The following is a 19602-nucleotide window of genomic DNA, read 5'->3' as shown; positions in this document are numbered from 1 at the left end:
CCGGACAGCTGATGAAATTGAGGATTATTGCTGTCTGTAATAAAGCCCTTTTGTAGGGAAAACCCCATTTTGATTGGCTGGGCCTGGCTCCCTAGAAGGTGGCCCTGGCTCCCAGGTAGGTGGGCCTATGTCCTCTCAGGCCCACCCATGGCTGTGCCCCTGCCCAGTCATGTGAAATCCATAGATTAGGGCTTTATTAATTTCTTTCATTTGACTGATTTCCTTATATTAACTATAACTAAGTAAAATCGTTGAAATGGTTGCATGTTGAGTTTATGCGTTTGTTCAGTAGACATCCTTAGTTCACCTGAACCACTTCAATATCCTTAGTTTATCTGAACACTATCTCTAACTCAATCCTTTGTTCCACTTCATACCTGTTCATACCTCCTCATAGCAACCTCTTCCATTACCTAATACAGACCTCATAGTCCAGCGTTACATACGAGTTCAAAGTAACGCATTGTGTAGCGTAGGTTTCGTGCGTCCCAAAATGGCACCCTGTTCCCTATATAGTGCACTACGTTTAACCAGAGCCAGGGTCCTCTTCAAAAGTAATGCACTATATATGGAATAAAGTGCCATTTGGAACGGAACCATCGACAAGCGCCACTCTCTTTCGCTGTTGCCATGGCGTCGACAGTTGCATTAGTTACAGGTGTTGGTACTTTTCTTTTTCTCCTTCTCTCCTTTCTTCCTCTCCGGGGTATTTCTGGAGAAGAAAAGAAGGGAATACGCCCCCCTTGACAGTTCCCAAGTGTCCAGAGCCATTAGTAATTCCACAGAAAGGCATATGACTATTGTTCGTTGTCCATTATTGTTCGTTGTCCCACTGTCTTAAATTGTACTTGAACGTGTCTACCTGTATGAAACGGTACCGCCCGCGGGGAGAGAGAGGGGAGCTGAGGACAAGGTCTGAGTGATGTCTGTTGAGTAGCAAGTAGAACGTGTGCGCTATAATCCAGTGCTACTTCCACATCGGTATTTTCTTTCCCGGTGTATTTTCATAGTTGATCATTGGACATAGTTTTGCAATTAGAGGCGTTTGTCACTCGGCTCGCTCTGTTTCGGGCTGCCAACGGACATTCATTGGGAGATCAAACGTCAGGGGAAAACGCATTACATTTCTGGTCTCTTGCATGTGGGGTTCCCTGTGCTATCAATTACGACATGGGTTGGTCTAAGCTAGTAGAGAACTGGGGGGACCATTTAATGCAACAACAACCAAAAATAGTGGATATTTTCGCGGGTAAGTGGACACCGACTGTAAGGGAATAGTCGTCTGGAGGAGCGATTGCATTTATTTTCTCTAAGTTAGCTTCACCTAATGAACCTCTCCCCGGCTGTAAACATACATTACTTCTGATGTTTGTTCCACAAATGTCAGTGAATGTCAGAGAAATGTCAGCGAGGGCACACTTTACTCTGCTGTACGTGTGTGTATGTGTGTCTGTGCGACTCTGCCCGTGTGTGTGTCTGTGTGTGTGTGTGTGTGTGTGTGTGTGCAGTCTGTCTGAACTCATCCTCACTGCAAAGGACACTTATTTTGGGGTTTAATTCCAGGAGTTTGTAAAGGCCTACATGTATTTTGGGCAATTCCTGACATTTCAAAATAAACACTTCACTTCTATGTCTCATTTCTGTGTGGGAAGAGCCACTCAATTAGGCTTCTTACAAGGCCTGTTATGCAATGTGTTTCCTGTTCATGTGATACTGTTTGAAATATTCCTCATTTAGGCTAGTAGGCAAGATGTTGTCTTTGTAGGTGTAGACTTCATGTGGAGCATATTTATCTACTATAGAAGAGAAGGAGAGCTTAATGCTGGCCAGTCTTCCCAGAGGCTTTATTCACTCCCAGCCTTGTTTTAGAAGCCCTTAGTCCAGAACCCTCAATTTCCCTCAACCCCCCCGTCCCCGTCCACCAGACAGAGGCACTGGACCCCCGCCCACATGCCCCAGCTGGCAACATTGGACTGGAGTGTTGCTTAGCATCACGTTCCCATGGTAATGGCAGCCCTCCTCCCTCCTCCCTCCTCTGCCCCTCTCCATCCTTCTGCTGTGGACTCTATCGACCCCAAATAACCCCAGAGTCAGATCCCCCTACTGACAATAGTATAGTCTATAGGGGGAGGCCCCTACACAAGCATATGTCAGGGTTTAGACTTTGCCTCAGTGTGTGTGTGTGTGTGTGTGTGTGTGTGTGTGTGTGTGTGTGTGTGTGTGTGTGTGTGTGTGTGTGTGTGTGTGTGTGTGTGTGTGTGTGTGTGTGTGTGTGTGTGTGTGTGTGTGTGTGTGTGTGTGTGTGTGTGTGCGTATGGCCACATCTGTGTGTAGCTTGGTATTACTCTTCGGAATTATAGGTAGCTAATTTGTTAATAGAACCGATTTGGATTAGACTTAATTTAAATGTGAGTGGTACTTCTCGCCTCAGCTATATACTCCTAAGGGTTTTTTCAATGGTGGTCATTGGAATTCCACTTAGTTCTGTACTTTTCAACTCACCTCAGCCAAACTTCTCTCTCCCCTCTCTCTCTCTCCCTCTCTCTCCCTCTCTCCCTCTCTCTCGCTCTCGCTCTCTCTCTTTCTCTCTCATATTTCCAAATGGATCCCTGCCTGTGTCTCCCCGCCTCAGTTTCCTGCCTTAATCAGAGACTCACCTGCATATATTAGCTCTGTTCTTCAAAGCCACTGCTCAAGCTTTGTACCCACATGTGTTTTTAGTAATCAGAATCCCACTCGCTCGCTCTCGGTCCCACCGAAAGGAATGATAGAGACTGAGAGACAAATCTAGGCCAACACACTCTTCTGAATGACAATCGGGTTTGAAGGCAGTAGGCAAAAACAGTGCGAGGTGTCCCTGAATCACATTCAAGGCTGAGTAAAAACACTTCAACACAACAACATTAAAGAATCTCAGCACAGACTCTTCAATTCTAGTTAACGTGGAGGTGTCTTTACTGTGAATCTTTAACTGCCGAGTTCACAGGAGGTAGGTGGCAACTTCATTGGGGAGAATGGGCTCGTGGTAATGATGTGGAATGGTATCAAATAGATCAAACACATGACTCCGTTCTAGACATTATTATGAGCTGTCCTCCCCTCAGCGGCCTCCATAGGTAGAGATGCGAGTGGTGTAGGTGCCCTTTAATGCAATCAGTGTTCTTTTGCCTGATTTCTTTCGTCATTTGCATGTATTTTTTTCACTAAAGTAGTGCACTGGCCCTTTACTTGCGTTAGTGGACCGACATGGACCTCTGTAGTGTCTTGCAGGATTCAATAGTTTGGATTTGTCTCTTTCTCTGCGATCGTCATTCTAATGGAATCTAGAAATAACAAAACCCTGTCCTCAAACATGTATATCAAAAGGTGCAAAATGATGGTCAAAGACACAAAACATAAACATCTGTCACGTTCTGACCTTAGTTCCTTTGTTTTGTCTTTTGTTTTAGTATGGTCAGGGCGTGAGTTGGGTGGGTTGTCTATGTTAGTTTGTCTATGATTTTCTATTTCTGTGTTTGGCCTGGTATGGTTCTCAATCAGAGGCAGCTGTCAATCGTTGTCCCTGATTGAGGACCATATTTAGGTAGCCTGTTTTCCATTGTGTTTTGTGGGTGGTTATTTTATGTTTAGTGTTGTGTTGCACCTTACAGGACTGGTCGTTGATTGTTTATTGTTTTGTTTTCAGTGTTCATTAAAATATGAACACGTAGCACGCGCACCTTGGTCCTCCTCTCCTTCCCCAGACGACAAGCGTTACAGAACCACCCCCCAAGAAAGGACCAAGCAGCGTGGTAACGGGCAGCAGCAGCAGCGGCCAGAATCGCAGGACTCCTGGACATGGGAGGAGATTCTGGACGGCAAGGGGCCATGGGCACAGGCTGGAGAATATCACCGCCCCAAGCCTGAGCTGGAGGCAGCAAAAGCTGAGAGGCGGTGGTACGAAGAGGCAGTACGGCGGCGCGGTTGGAAGCTCGAGAGGCAGCCCCAAAAATGTATTTGGGGGGTGGCACACAGGGAGTGTGGCTAAGTCAGGTAGGAGACCTGAGCCAACTCCCCGGGCTTACCGGAGAGCGAGAGGGACCGGGCAGGCACCTTGTTATGCCGTGTGTCCCCAGTGCGTGTGCATAGCCCGGTGCAGTACATTGCAGCGCCTCGTATCGGCCGGGCTAGAGTGTGCATCGAGCCAGGTGCCATGAAGCCGGATCAGTGCATCTGGTCTCCAGTGCGTCTCCTCGGACCGGTGTACATGGCACCAGCCTTACGCATGGTGTCCCCGGTTCGCCAGCACAGCCCAGTGCGTGCTATTCCACCTCGCCGCACTGGCCTGGCTACTGGGAGCATTTAACCAGGTAAGGTTGGGCAGGCTCGGTGCTCAAGAGCTCCAGTGCGCCTTTACGGTCCGGTCTATCATGGTGCCACCTCCACGCACCAGCCCTCCGGTGGCAGCCCCCCGCACCAGGCTGTCTCTCCGTCTTCTCCCTACAGGTGCTCCCGTCTGTCCTGAGCTGCCAGAGTCTCCCGTCTGTCCTGAGCTGCCAGAGTCTCCCGTCTGTCCTGAGCTGCCAGATTCTCCCGTCTGTCAGCCAGGAGCTGCCAGTCTCCCGTCTGTCAGCCAGGAGCTGCCAGAGTCTCCCGTCTGTCAGCCAGGAGCTGCCACAGTCTCCCGTCTGTCAGCCAGGAGCTGCCAGAGTCTCCCGTCTGTCAGCCAGGAGCTGCCAGAGTCTCCCGTCTGTCAGCCAGGAGCGGCCAGAGCCGCCTGTCATGCCGGCGATGCTGGAATTGCCCTTCACTCTGGAGCTGCCGGAGTCTCCCGCCTGTCCGGCGCTGCCGGAGTCGTCCTTCACTCCAGCGCTGCCGGAATCTCCCGTCCATTCAGGACCCGTGGCTAGGGTCCCCAGTCCGAGGTCGGTGGCGAGGGTCGTCGCTCTTAAGAAGCCACGGAGGCGGTTAAGGAGGTGGAGAAAGACTATAGTAGAGTGGGGTCCACGTCCCGCGCCGGAGCCGCCACCGCGGACAGACACCCACCCAGACCCTCCCCTATAGGTTCAGGTTTTGCGGCCGGAGTCCGCACCTTTGGGGAGGAGGTACTGTCACATTCTGATCTTAGTTCCTTTGTTTTGTCTTTTGTTTTAGTATGGTCAGGGCGTGAGTTGGGTGGGTTGTCTTGTCTATGTTAGTTTGTCTATGATTTTCTATTTCTGTGTTTGGCCTGGTATGGTTCTCAATCAGAGGCAGCTGTCAATCGTTGTCCCTGATTGAGAACCATATTTAGGTAGCCTGTTTTCCATTGTGTTTTGTGGGTGGTTATTTTCTGTTTAGTGTTGTGTTGCACCTTACAGGTCTGGTTCTTGGTTGTTTATTGTTTTGTTTTCAGTGTTCATTAAAATATGAACACTTACCACGCTGCACCTTGGTCCTCCTCTCCTTCCCCAGACGACAAGCGTTACAACATCAAATTCTGTTTTTTTTTCCTTGATCAAATAACATGGAAAACAACCACTTTTTCTCGTGCATTATTAATTTACAGTTATTCCAAACCACTTAATGTAAATACATTACTGTATAGTACATAGGCTGGTCATCCAGGTTTGTACCTTCCATCACCAAGAAGAAAAACAATGCACAATACAGTCATTGAGTACATTGAGACATCATGTGGTGTGATCATGTGGCTCAGTTGGTAGACCATGGCGGTTGCAATGCTAGGGTTGTTGGTTCGATTCCCATGGGACAATGCATGCATTCACTACTGTAACTTGCTCTGGATAAGAGTGTCTACTAAGATGGGGAAAAAGGAATGAATAGACCATTTCTGTTTCCACAGATCAATTTGCTAAGTATCTCAAACTGGAAAACATATGTCAAGCAAGTGTTTTTTTTTAACATTCCACAGATATCAGATGAACTGTTTTGTACAGATAATTATCCGACTCGAGTTATAAATGCAGGTAAACACTCAAATACATTTCGTTGAAATGTTTTCACAAAGGGTATTGCACTGGGTCTACTAGTCCTGGATTAGTGGAACGATTTAGACGTCTTCGGCGCTGGCAATTCTTGTTGCTAAATCGCAGCACCCCCACCCCAAAACTACTTCCCACGGCTATGGTAGAGACTCTCTGGTCCAAGCCCAGGTTTGCAGAAGTAGGAATACGTTGAAAGTCTCCATTGTTTCCCCAGTTTTGATACTTATTGGCTGAACCGGGGGTTTAGAGTTGATATGCTTCTCTTTCGAGTATGTTTTGAGGCGCTTGCCACCATCCCACTAGTCTCCTCTGTCTCTCCCCGTCGAAAAGGAAACGCGAAGCTCTAAAGCGACTCCACCAAGCTCCTCCGTTTCAGTTTCCCACTCTCTAATCCGTCCCTCTTTTAAACAGGCTGACGATGGTGCATGAAGGGTCACTGCCTAGGAATGGAGGGAGAAATAAACGGGGCATTCTTCAAAAAAGGCCTCGCCGCTGAAAGAACAAGCTCATACATACGGGCTCTCTCTTTCTCTCGCTCTCTCTCTCTCTCTTTTGTTTTGCCTCTAACCAAATACGTGTGTTTTTCTAACTTGTCTCTTTGTTTGTTCCTCCAGCAGAGACCATGACCACCGCTACGTCCCCCATCCTGTTGAAATGGGACCCCAAGAGTCTGGAGATCCGCACCCTGACCGTGGAGCGGTTGCTGGAGCCCCTGGTCACACAGGTAGGGACACATAGCTTTGGCAGAGGCTTCAGCCCCCCGGGCTAACATAGTAGTTGTGGGTAACGGAGGTGGTTCAGCGAACCGCGATCGCGTGACGAGTAACCGTGCTGCCTAAACTGTAGCCTTGGGCTTCACCTGTCTTGCGGTGCGCCCGGAGACCTTGGTGTAAACCCAGCTGGTCACTTACTGATTATAGCTAGCGACAAGGTAAGACGCTTTCTGGTTTTACTGGTAATAAAGTCACTGGTTATTAAAAATCTAAGCTATACTGGGGTTGGATCAACGGAGTCATCTGGCTAGTGAGAGACAGTTTTATCAGAGGTGGTCCCGCGAACCATGATTTTGTGATGAGTAACCTTGCCTGGGCTGCAGCCTAGGCTTTAGCTCGTTGGGCTAATGCAGTCTTGTGATGAGTAACCTTGCCTGGGCTGCTGCCTAGGCTTTAGCTCGTTGGGCTAACGCAGTCTTGTGATGAGTAACCTTGCCTGGGCTGCTGCCTAGGCTTTAGCTCGTTGGGCTAATGCAGTCTTGTGATGAGTAACCTTGCCTGGGCTGCTGCCTAGGATTTAGCTAGTTGTGCTAACGCAGTCTTGTGATGAGTAACCTTGCCTGGGCTGCTGCCTAGGCTTTAGCTCGTTGTGCTAACGCAGTCTTGTGATGAGTAACCTTGCCTGGGCTGCTGCCTAGGATTTAGCTTGTTGGGCTAACAGTCTTGTGATGAGTAACCTTGCCTGGGATGCTGCCTAGGCTTTAGCTTGTTGGGCTAACAGTCTTGTGGTGCACAGGAGACTTGGGATCAAACCCAGCCAAACTCACACTCTCTGTTTATAGCTGACAACAAAGCTGACAACATGCTGGAATGACTAAAAGAGCAGCAGGCAGAGAGATTCTGTATGGGAAAGGATTCAAAAGATAAAAGTTATTCTTTCCATAGAGGCATTCCCCAGAAACTAGCGTGCTTAGCAACCGCTTCTCTAAAACAGCTTTGATAAACCTGCAGCTTCCGGGCAGGCAGCAGGTAGCAGAGCGCGCGCGCACACACACACACACACACACACACACACACTGTCCGTATCTGTTTTGAAAATGCTAGACTTACTGTTTAGCCTTGTATTCTACAACCCCTTTACTCCAGCTTCCCCTTGAGAGTTTTGGAAGTATCGATTCTACACTTCTTGCCAGCTTCGGTCTGCCCCATTGTATCAAGCATAATTTCCGCTCTCTTTAATCTCTGCTGTTGATTTTATTTCTGGGTTAGTGACGGATGGTTCTGGCGTCCCTGGACGACTGGCTTAACAAGCAAGCAACAACAGCCAAACACGTGCGATCTTTAAAGCATGACTTGATGTGTGAGAAAATAGAGAATGGAATTTGATTTCCCCTTCTGAGGCACTGAGATTTGTTATTCCAAAGAAAGCAAAAAGTTTCGGACAAGGTTGCGGGAATTAGCCTGTATTCTGTGATGAAGCAAAATGAACCAGAACGTGTAGCTTGTAGTGCTGTGTGGCAATTGGTTGCTAGTCATACGCCAGTTCATTAGTAGTCCTAGTGGGTATGTGCTGCTTGTTTTGTGGTGACGATGGCAAGGACAGTTGAAAGTCACCGGCAGTTCTTTGGTTAACATTGTATTACACACACACACACACACACACACACACACACACACACACACACACACACACACACACACACACACACACACACACACTGTTGCTAGAGTTTGGTCAGCAGAACGTGATGTGGCTGAGGGCTTCCCATAGGAGGCCCCCCACGCTGGGAGGCACAAGGCAGAGATAATAAACCACACGCCACACTGCTCTGAGCTAGAGATGAGAGAGTCAGCTTTTGTTTGTCTAGCCTATTTGTGGATGAGAGAGACATTAGTGTGTGTGTTAATGAACATTGGGAGTGGAGCATTGCCCTCTTCCTCTCGCTGCTGTGTGAGGCTTCCACCATAGATAGTCTCCCCCTCCCTGTAAAGGGACTTCCTGACTCTCCTATGAGGCTCCGACGGAGACTGAGGCCAACTTAGTAAGATAGCCTCGGTCACTATACTGCAGCTCAACAGTGCAGTAAAATATGAATATGCTATACTTCATCTATTACACGATCACATAGTTCATGAAGACAGCCGGTCTCCAAAGAGGGCAGCGGCGGGAAACGCTAAGATCGCAGCCCCAAGGGAGACAACAGAGAGATTTGATTTGAAACAGAGGAGAGGAAACATTTTCGCTTAGGCAAAGTCTGTGTGATTGATTTGGTTCATTTCAGGCACTTCCCCCCCCCCCCCCCCCATATGTTTCCTCCTCTTCCGCCCATTTTTATATTTGCCAGGGATGATAGAATTGATTTTGAATGAAATGTGAACTTTTTTTTTGTCACGGCCTGTGACAACTATCTGTCAAGCGGTTGTCTCATCTGTACCGTGCCGCTTCAATGAGAAGAGGAAAGAGAAACAGACAAGGAAAGAGAAGACGGAGGAGCAAAGAAGAGTAGCGGGTGAAGGGTTAAAAGAGGGTAAAGGAGAGATGAGAGAACGTTTTTGGCTTGTATTGGTTGTGCATGTGTCTACACAGACAGTAGATGTATCTACAGCCTATTTTGGCTTAACAGTTTAGTGAGGAAGGTAGATGGATGTACAGTTGAAGTCGGAAGTTTACATACACTTAGGTTTTTCAACCACTCCACAAAATTCTTGTTAACAAACTATAGTTTTGGCAAGTCAGTTAGGACATCTACCTAAAAAATCTGGTTCATCCTTGGAAGCAATTTCCAAACGACTGAAGTTACCACGTTCATCTGTACAAACAATAGTACGCAAGTATAAACACCATGGGACAACGCAGACTTCATACCGCTCAGGAAGGAGACGCGTTCTGCCTCCTAGAGATTAACGTACTTTGGTGCGAAAAGTGCAAATCAATCTCAGAACAACAGCAAAGGACCTTGTGAAGATGCTGGAGGAAACGGGTACAAAAGTATCTATATCCACAGTAAAACGAGTCCTATATCGACATAACCTGAAAGGCTGCTCAGCAAGGAAGAAGCCACTGCTCCCAAACAGTTTGCAACTGCACATGGGAACAAAGATCATACTTCTTGGAGAAATGTCCTCTGGTCTGATGAAACAAAAATAGCACTGTTTTGCCAAAATGACCCTTGTTATGTTTGGAGGAAAACGGGTCAGGCTTGCAAGCCGAAAAACACCATCCCAACTGTGAAGCACGGGGGTGGCAGCATCATGTTGTGGGGGTGCTTTGCTGCAGGAGGGACTGGTGCACAAAATAGATGGCGGCATGAGGAAGGACAATTATGTGGATATATTGAAGCAACATCTCAAGACATCAGTCAGGAAGTTAAAGCTTGGTTGCAAATGGACAATGACCCCAAGCATACTTCCAAAGTTGTGGCAAAATGCTTAAGGACAACAAAGTCAAGGTATTGGAGTGAACATCCCAAAGCCCTGACCTCAATCCCATAGAGAAATTGTGGGCAGAACTGGAAAGTCGTGTGCGAGCAAGGAGGCCTACAAACCTGACTCAGTTACACCAGCTCTGTCAGGAGGAAGGGGACAAAATTCACCCAAATTATTGTGGGAAGCTTGTGGAAGGATACCCGATACGTTTGACCCAAGTTAAACAATTTAAAGGCAATGCTTTCAAATACTAATTGAGTGTATGTAAACTTCTTACCCACTGGGAATGTGATGAAAGAAATTAAAGCTGATATAAATCATTCTCTCTACTATTATTCCGACATTTCACATTCTTAAAATAAAGTGGTGATCTTAACTGACCTAAGACAATGAATTTCTACTAGGATTAAATGTTATGAATTGTGAAAATCTGAGTATTTGGCTAAGATGTATGTAAACTTCCGACTTCAAATGTACTAGTTTCCATATTATGGGCTAGTTTTGGACAGTTTCCATGTTTGGGATAGTTTAGGGTAGTTCTCATATTTGTTTATTAGCCTTATTTACAGTAGTTGCATCAACGAAGTGATCTGAAATCACACTCAAGGCCTGTGAAATCAAGTGCTGCCAAAATTCAAACTTTTCCAAATGTCATGGTCTCCAACAGAGATCAGTCGTTAGCACTCACTCCAACGTAGACTTCTAAAGCTTTACCAGTGATTCAACTTCAGAACTAATTCTGCTTCATCTTTTATCTGAGAGACTGCGCGCACTTCACATTTGATTAACTTCAGCCATCTGTAACTCCGACCTTCAAGAACCCTCGGTGTTGAAATGCAAGTGCCACTTGCCGTGCATTCACACTACCATTGAGTTTAATAGACCAGAAATATATATATATATTTTTTTTAATAGACCAAAATATTTTCTCTGGGCTTCAATCTCAGGCAGGTCAAGTTAAATAAATGACTGAAATCAATGTGTGAATGGATGGATGGACAGTCTCTTTGTGAATAGACTTAGAATGGCATTGACAGGGATGAGTTGGCTCGGCTTCTTGCTAGCTAGCGAGAAGCGCTAGTTTAATCAAAGAGAGCTAATCACACTCTCTCTCTCTCTCTCACACACACCTACACACACACACACACACACACACACACACACACACACACACACACACACACACACACACACACACACACACACACACACACACACACACACACACACACACACACACACACACACACACACACACACACACACGTCAGGCTCATCTCTGTGGGTAACCAAGCGCTGCTGCCACCCAGGAGCACACAGGGATCCAAAGGGTTCATCTCCTCCTTGGCTAGCCGGGGGGGGAAAAGGCCAGGTGGAGTCATGCTTGAGCACTGATGCCCTTTTGTCCGCCTCAGCCACCGTGGAAGGTCTGTTACCACTCTGAGGAAGAGAGAGAGAGAAGTGTGTGTGTGTGTGTGTATGTGCGCAAGTGTGTGTGGGGTGCAAGTTCACACTCGCACTTGTGCACGCACGCTCTGGATCACGACCCTGTCACGTCTGAGCAGCGATGGTGAGTTCTGCTTCCTTGCCTCGTCTGTTTTGGGCACAGTCCTCCGGGGCGGCTGAGTCTCTCCAGACTAGGACCAAGACAGCCGTTTACACTTTAACAGTTGCTTAGCTAACTCAGCCCAACACAGTGTCCAAACAGCAGAACTCGGGTTTGAGATTGTATATGAAAGAACAGTCTAGACTGTGCCATGCTCTGTGCTCTCCTGTCCCATTAATCAGCATGTCTTTATCTCTGGTATATAAACTGAACCTATACGACCATACCTATTTTCATGCCATCTAACTAGGCCCATCTCATGTCTGAGGCCTCTCGACGATTCTGTCAGATATGTAACTCTGTGTCAAGATTCAACTGAGGCTGCATATTGTAGCCCACTTTCCCCCCTTTCTGGCTTTGGAGTGAAGTATGATGAATGTGATTTATGAGGTGGACATGTGGTTTGGCAGTGCAACAAGGTCGTGACTTTGTCTCTGCTTGTTGGTGATTGGGAGTGTCCATCTTTGTCCCGAGTACACGAGTATCTCATTCCCCTCAGCCCGTGTTCTCTGTCTTTCTCTTTATTTGTTTTCTAACAGAAAGCACGCGAGAAAGGCCAAGTTGAGATGGGCCTAGTTAGATGGCATGAAAATAGGTATGGTCGTATAGGTTCAGTTTATGTTACTCAGCAGTGCATGTATGCTCTCTGTATGTGGCACATGGAATGTGACTGTGCGGTGACATAACCCTCCGCTTAGAGCAGTGTGTGCACTGGTGCATGTGTTTTTGTGCGTGTGTATGTGCTTGTGTGACATCAAAGGATTTTTCTAACAGCCTGTTTAATTACTCCCTGTCTGTCTGGCCCTGTGCTGACTCTAACCCCTTGCCCCTGACACATCCTGTAGATAATTGGTATGGCCCTGTGCTGAGTCTAACCCCTCGCCCCTGACATGTCCTGTAGATCATTGGTATGGCCCTGTGTGACTCTAACCCCTCGCCCCTGACACGTCCTGTAGATAATTGGTATGGCCCTGTGCTGACTCTAACCCCTCGCCCCTGACATGTCCTGTAGATAATTGGTATGGCCCTGTGCTGACTCTAACCCCTCGCCCCTGACACGTCCTGTAGATAATTGGTATGGCCCTGTGCTGACTCTAACCCCTCGCCCCTGACACATCCTGTAGATAATTGGTATGGCCCTGTGCTGACTCTAACCCCTCGCCCCGCGCCCCTGACACGTCCTGTAGATAATTGGTATGGCCCTGTGCTGACTCTAACCCCTCGCCCTTGACACATCCTGGAGATAATTGGTATGGCCCTGTGCTGACTCTAACCCCTCGCCCCTGACACATCCTGGAGATAATTGGTATGGCCCTGTGCTGACTCTAACCCCTCGCCCTTGACACATCCTGGAGATAATTGGTATGGCCCTGTGCTGACTCTAACCCCTCGCCCCGCGCCCCTGACACATCCTGGAGATAATTGGTATGGCCCTGTGCTGACTCTAACCCCTCGCCCTTGACACATCCTGGAGATAATTGGTATGGCCCTGTGCTGACTCTAACCCCTTGCTCCTGACACATCCTGTAGGTAATTTGTATGGCCGTGTGATGGCCGAGCTGCTCCCAGTAAACACAGCAAGTGCTTGCAGATTGATATGAGAAGTGGATGAGGGCTTGTCTTCAATAGGATATATGGACTAATGAGAGACCCACGCTTGTGGTTGCTTGTGGGTGAAAACTTTAGTTTCTATCTCTGGTTGGTGTTTGTATGTAGTTCGCCTGTCTCTGTGATAGCTTATTTTTTGGTGTTGTTGATTTGTGTGCCTGCACGTGTAGGCCAATGTGTCCTTACTTCTCCCCAGCTTGATCTTTCTCTTTGTGAGTGGTTTTGTTTCCTGCAGATTCACATACAGATGTTGGATCTTAATTTGATCACCCGGTTGCAGGTTAACATTCCTGCAACTTGTAGTGTATTTGAGGTTTAAAAAGGCTTCTGAAGTTTGCCCTTTTGAAATTTCAGACTTGATTTTTCCCGTACGAAAAATGCATCAACCCCCTATAAAAAAAAATCCATTAATTATAATCCACATAATAATTCACATTTCCTGTTGCTGCAGGATAATTTTCTTCAGCAAACCAGCTGCAATGAAGATCCTACATCTGTAAGGGGAGATGCGTTTCTTATCATCTTTCAATTATTTCTCCTTTTAACGAAATGGCCATTTCCAGGCAGCGGTTGACAAATTGAATTGAATTGCCGATGCAAATAGAGTTGGGCCCTTAATGAAACCCTTAATTCATCCAGAATGAAATTAATCCTAGACAGTGACAGTGACAGTGAGTGAAGCTGTATAATCAGTGACACACACACGTAGGCTATTTATCATTATCATATTGTCCTAATATTATAGTCTAACATACAAAAGTACGTTCCATTGTGAATGAGTCCAGAATTATTGGCAGACAGAGAACCCCCATCTAAACAGCTATTCTCATACACACATATAAACAACATAGCGTGATTATATTAGCCTTTATATTAAAGTGTAGCAAAAACAAATGTTTTTTCCATTGCGTACAAAATGTTATTCTGGTCCCTAGGAGGACTAAAGGAAAGTCACAACTAAGTAATTACTTTATGTGTGTGTGTGTGTGTGTGTGTGTGTGTGTGTGTGTGTGTGTGTGTGTGTGTGTGTGTGTGTGTGTGTGTGATCATTCATTTAGCTTGTCCACCCATGCCTGAACCTCTTGGCAATTATGATCCATTTGAGTCTCCCTGCAAAACGAACCTTATGTGCAACATGAATTACGCTATCACACACAGAAACACAATTCAATTATTCCATTTCATAAATAGAAGGATCGGTGTGTTACTGTTACGAGGATAGAATGATTCCTGTTGTATCTTTAAAGCAACACTGGGATTTGTTTATCAGAAAAACGTGATGGGGCCAGGGAAATGGAACCCCTTTCAAATTCATAGTCAGCATTCTACAATTCAAATCCAGTTGTTTCAGCTAATTATTATTAGGTAACTGGTTACACAGACTTGTTTTAGTGTTCTAAACTTTTCAGTCCAAGTGTTACCTGAACAAAAATTGGCCCAAATAAGTCAAAATGCAGTTCACTTAAAATGTTTTTGCTCAAATTGTCTCATATGAATGAACTAAATACAAATAGTTGGCTTCAATTATTATTTGAGCATCTTACTTAACTAAAGGCTGTGGAACACAGACACACACACACACAGTGCTTATAAAATACAATGCTTTCAATGCGGTAACTTTCTTGGATAGAGTAGACTGCAGCCCTCCAAGGCTATGATGATACCTTTAAAAGGGCCCGATGATGTCACATACTGACTCCACTGTCCAGTCTATTCAGAGACACACACACAAACAGACACAGACACACACACACACAGTGCTTATAACATACAATGCTTTCAATGCGGTAACTTTCTTGGATAGAGTAGACTGCAGCCCTCCAAGGCTATGATGATACCTTTAAAAGGGCCCGATGATGTCACATACTGACTCCACTGTCCAGTCTATTCAGAGACACACACACAAACAGACACAGACACACACACACACAGTGCTTATAACATACAATGCTTTCAATGCGGTAACTTTCTTGGATAGAGTAGACTGCAGCCCTCCAAGGCTATGATGATACCTTTAAAAGGGCCCGATGATGTCACATACTGACTCCACTGTCCAGTCTATTCAGAGACACACACACAAACAGAGACACACACACACACACACACGCAGGGCCGGTCATGGACACTGCCACCCTAGGCGGAAAAAATATGTCCCCGCCCCCACGAAATAGAAGTTTCAGTAATGGACAGAGAAATAGGTATTCTTATCATATTTCTCAATGTCAAACCAGAGTTGTCTTGTTTGCAACAGCTGTTTGCAAATAATGACATATTAGACATCCTTATGAATCTAAGCATGGCACTTTCAAAAGTGACCTTTCCACCCAGACAGAGGCTCTACCAACGCAGACAAACTGTAAGCTTCAATTGCTGGCTACTCGTCCGTTGTATATCCCAACAACAGAAGTGCTTCCCTAAAAGCTGCATGAGTTTAAACAAACATCTTCTCTTTTCAGGAAGTGAAGAGCTCAATTACTGTAATAGGGACAGAATAGCAAAGTCCAATATTATAGGCTGCAGCTCAGCTTCATAGAGAGGAATCAATATATCTCCATATGCTTCGGAGTCACGTCTTCCGCCGGCCCACACCAAGCCCTTCCCAGGCACGGAGGTATTTAATCAGTACATGCGGCAATATTGAAGTATTTGGCTATACCGACATCTATGGATAGCATAACTGTGTCTGTCAAACAGGTAGGCTCGCCACTTATTTTTGGGGAATCGGAAGAAATAGTTCTATGATTATAGAAGTAATAGAAGTAATTCTATGATTATGCCCATAAAAAATGTTGGTGCATGTATGCACTTATAGGAGGTCCTAAGCAGAAGGGAATGTTAATTTAACCCCTGCATCGGAGAGTTACAATGTTGCTATCACTATGCAGCCAACGGCCTATAGTAGGAAACAGAGTTTCTTACTAATAATATGCCACGTTGATATCACACATGGCACGACCCCACAATTGGTACAATAAAATAGCACTTTTATATTACATATTTAACAAATACTTTAATATTCCTGTAGAACTGTAAAAAAAAAAAAAAAGTGAGATCGTTTCACTGGAGCATTGTGTAAAATAAGCTTTATGGCAACGACCCCGCCTTAACAAATTTGGTTTATATACATATTGAATTTGATTGACAGTTTCAGCATTTATTTATTTAGTCTTCACCTAAAGTGGCCTCTTTCCTCTTCATTGGTGCTGCATTGCAGTCAGCGATGTTCTCTCGGGAGCTGTCCATGGTCCTGAAATCAAATCATCTGAGAGAGACAGAGAGAGATAAGGGGGGGAGAGAGTGATAGAGTGAGATTAGGATCTAGTATTTAAATAAAATAAATACAAAGTAAACAGGTGATAGATAATTGAGTAATCTTACAAATTAATGCAAGTGAATGATCAACGCTTACCGTCTCAATGTAGGCAGCAGCCTCTCTGAGTTAGTGATTGCTGTTTAGCAGTCTGATGGACTTGAGAGAGAAGTTGTTTTCAATCTCTCAGGTCCCAGCTTTGATGCACCTGTACTGACCTCGCCTTCTTGATGATAGCGGTGTGAACAGGCAGTGGCTCGGGTGGTTGTTCTCCTTCATGATCTTGTTGGCCTTCCTGTGACATCAGGTGCTGTAGGTGTCATGGAGGACAGGTAGTTTGTCCCCGGTGATGCGTTGTGCAGACTGCACCTACCTCTGGAGAGCCTTGCAGTTGAGGGCAGTGCAGTTGCAACCAGGTTTTGATAAATCCTGACAGGGTGCTCTCGATTGTGCATCTGTAAAGTTTGTCAGGGTTTTGGGTGACAAGCCAAATTTCAGCCTCCTGAGGTTGAAGAGCTGCTGTTGCGCCTTCTTCACCACACTGTCTGTGTGGGTGGACCATTTCAGTTTGTCTTTGATGTATACGCCGAGGAACTTCGATGTGGATAGGGGGTGCTGTCTCTGCTGTTTCCTTAAACAATCATCTTCTTTGTTTTGTTGATGTTAAGTGAGAGGTTGTTTTCCTGACACCATATTCCTCCCCTCTGTAGGCTGTCTCGTCGTTGTTGGTGATCAAGCCCACTACTGTTGTGTCTGCAAACTTGATGATTTAGTTGCATAGCCATGCAGTCGTAGGTGAACAGGGAGTACAGGAGAGGACTGAGCACGCACCCTTGTGGGGCCCCAGTGTTGATGGTCAGCAAAGTGGAGATGTTGTTTCCTACCTTCACCACCTGGGGGTGGCCCGTCAGAAAGTCCAGGACCCAATTGCACAGGGCGGGGCTGATGTTGATGAGCTTGGAGGGTACTATGGTGTTGAAATGCTGATCTGTAGTCAATGAACAGCATTCTTACATAGCTATTCTTCTGGGATAGGGCAGTGTGATGGCGATTGCGTCATCTGTGGACCTATTGGGGCGGTATGCAAACTGAAGTGGGTCTAGGGTGGCTTGTAAGGTGGAGGTAATATGATCCTTGACTAGTCTCTCAAAGCACTTCATGATGACACAAGTGAGTGCTATGGGGCAGTAGTCATTTAGTTCAGTTAGCTTTGCCTTCTTGGGTACAGGGACAATGGTGGCCATCTTGAAGCATGTGGGGACAACAGACTGGGATAGAGAGTGATTGAATATGTCCGTAAACACACCAGCCAGCTAGGTTGCCGTCTGGGCCAGCAGCCCTGCAAGGGCTAACGCGTTTAAATGTTTTACTCACGTTGGCCACAGAGTAGGGGTGGGGGGGGCAGTCCTTGTTAGCGAGCCGCGATGGTGGCACTGTATTATCCTCAAAGCGGGCAAGGTAGTGTTTAGTTTGTCTGGAAGAGTGACGTCGGTGTCCGTGACTACAATTTGTCCCTGTACCGGAATTTCGCTTGATTGCCTTGTTTATATACTACACTGTTTATATTCAGCCAAATTTCCAGACCTCTTTCCATGGTTTAATGCAGTGTATCACGCTTTCAATTTTGTGCGAATACCGCCAACCATCCACTGTTTCTGGTTAGGGTAGGTTTTAATAGTCACAGTGGGTACAGCATATATAATGCACTACTTTATAAACCCGCTCACCAAGTCAGCGTATAGGTCGATGTTGCTCTGAGGCTGACCGGCACATATTCCAGTCCGCGTGATCAAAACAATCTTGAAGCGCGGCTTCCGATTGGTCAGACCAGCTTTGAATGGTTCTCGTCACTGGTACATTCTGTTTGAGTCTCTGCCTATAAGATGGTACAAGCAAGATGGCGTCGTGGTCGGATTTGCCAAAGGGAGGGTGGGGGAGGGCTTTGTATGTGGAAGTTAGAGTAGCAGTGGTCAAGAATATTACCCCTGCGCATCGTGCAATCAATATGCTGATAGAATTTAGGTAGCATTGTTCTCAAATTTGCTTTGTTAAAATCCCCAGCTACAGTAAATGCAGCCTCCGGATATATAGTTTACAGTTTACATAGAGTCCAGTGAAGTTCCTTGAGGGCCCTCTTGGTGTTTGCTTGAGGGGGAATGTACCAGCTGTGACTATAACTGATGAGAATTCTCTTGGTAGGTAAAATAGCCGGCATTCGATTGTAAGGAATTCTAGGTCGGGTGAGCAGAAGGACTTGAGTTCCTGTATGTTGTTATGGTTACACCATGAGTGGTTAATCATAAAGCATCCACCCCCGCCCTTCCTCTTCCCAGAGAGGTGTTTATGTCTGTCGGCACGATGCATGGAGAAGCCCGGTGGCTGACCAGGAGGCTGCTAACTCTGGCCCTTCTGCGGCGCGTTGTTTTGGGTTGTCTACTGGGATTAGATCCATTGTCCTGGGTGGTGGTTTGAACTGAGGATCTGCTTCGGGAAAGTGGTACTCCTGGTCGTAATGTTGGAAAGTTGACGTTGCTCGTATATCCAATAGTTCTTCCTGGCTGTATGTAATAAGACTTAAGATTTCCTGGGGTAACAATGTAAGAAATAATACATAAAAAAGAAAATACTGCACTCGAAGCGAGGCAACCATCTCTGTCGGCACCATTTTGATATGCAAGCAGTATGCTGATAGAATTTAGGTAGCCTTGTTCTCAAAGTTTGAGTCTCTCTTGACTCGTAGAGTGCAGATAGTTTGAGTTTGAGCTTGGAGAATGTGCGCTCTCCACTTGCCACTGTCACCGGGAGTGTGAGAAGATCTCCCAGAGCGAACAAAGGCATTGAGATACAAGGAGGCCATTTGGGGTCTGGATATGTACCCCAGTGCGTTGAGTGCTTTTGCCTCACTGCCCAGTCTCCTGCTCAAAAACGTTGAGCTCATTACACAGATATTTTGCGTCGAAGGCCCTGGAATCC

At 46.2% G+C, this 19602-nt stretch overlaps 1 protein-coding gene across 1 annotated transcript in view; it reads left to right on the top strand.

The window, feature by feature from the left end:
- The window catches only part of LOC109901063 (catenin alpha-2-like), a 651970-nt gene that overhangs the window by 31021 nt on the left and 601347 nt on the right, over window positions 1-19602 (top strand). The window contains exon 2 of the mRNA XM_020497062.2: window positions 6581-6690. Coding sequence (XP_020352651.2) covers window positions 6589-6690 — 102 coding nt within the window. The 5' untranslated portion in view covers window positions 6581-6588. The remainder of the gene's footprint in view (window positions 1-6580; window positions 6691-19602) is intronic.

Source organism: Oncorhynchus kisutch, linkage group LG12, assembly GCF_002021735.2.
Source record: "Oncorhynchus kisutch isolate 150728-3 linkage group LG12, Okis_V2, whole genome shotgun sequence".
Lineage (NCBI taxonomy): Eukaryota > Metazoa > Chordata > Actinopteri > Salmoniformes > Salmonidae > Oncorhynchus > Oncorhynchus kisutch.
Note: the sequence above shows the minus strand (reverse complement) of the source record. Positions and strands in the feature narration are given on the sequence as shown.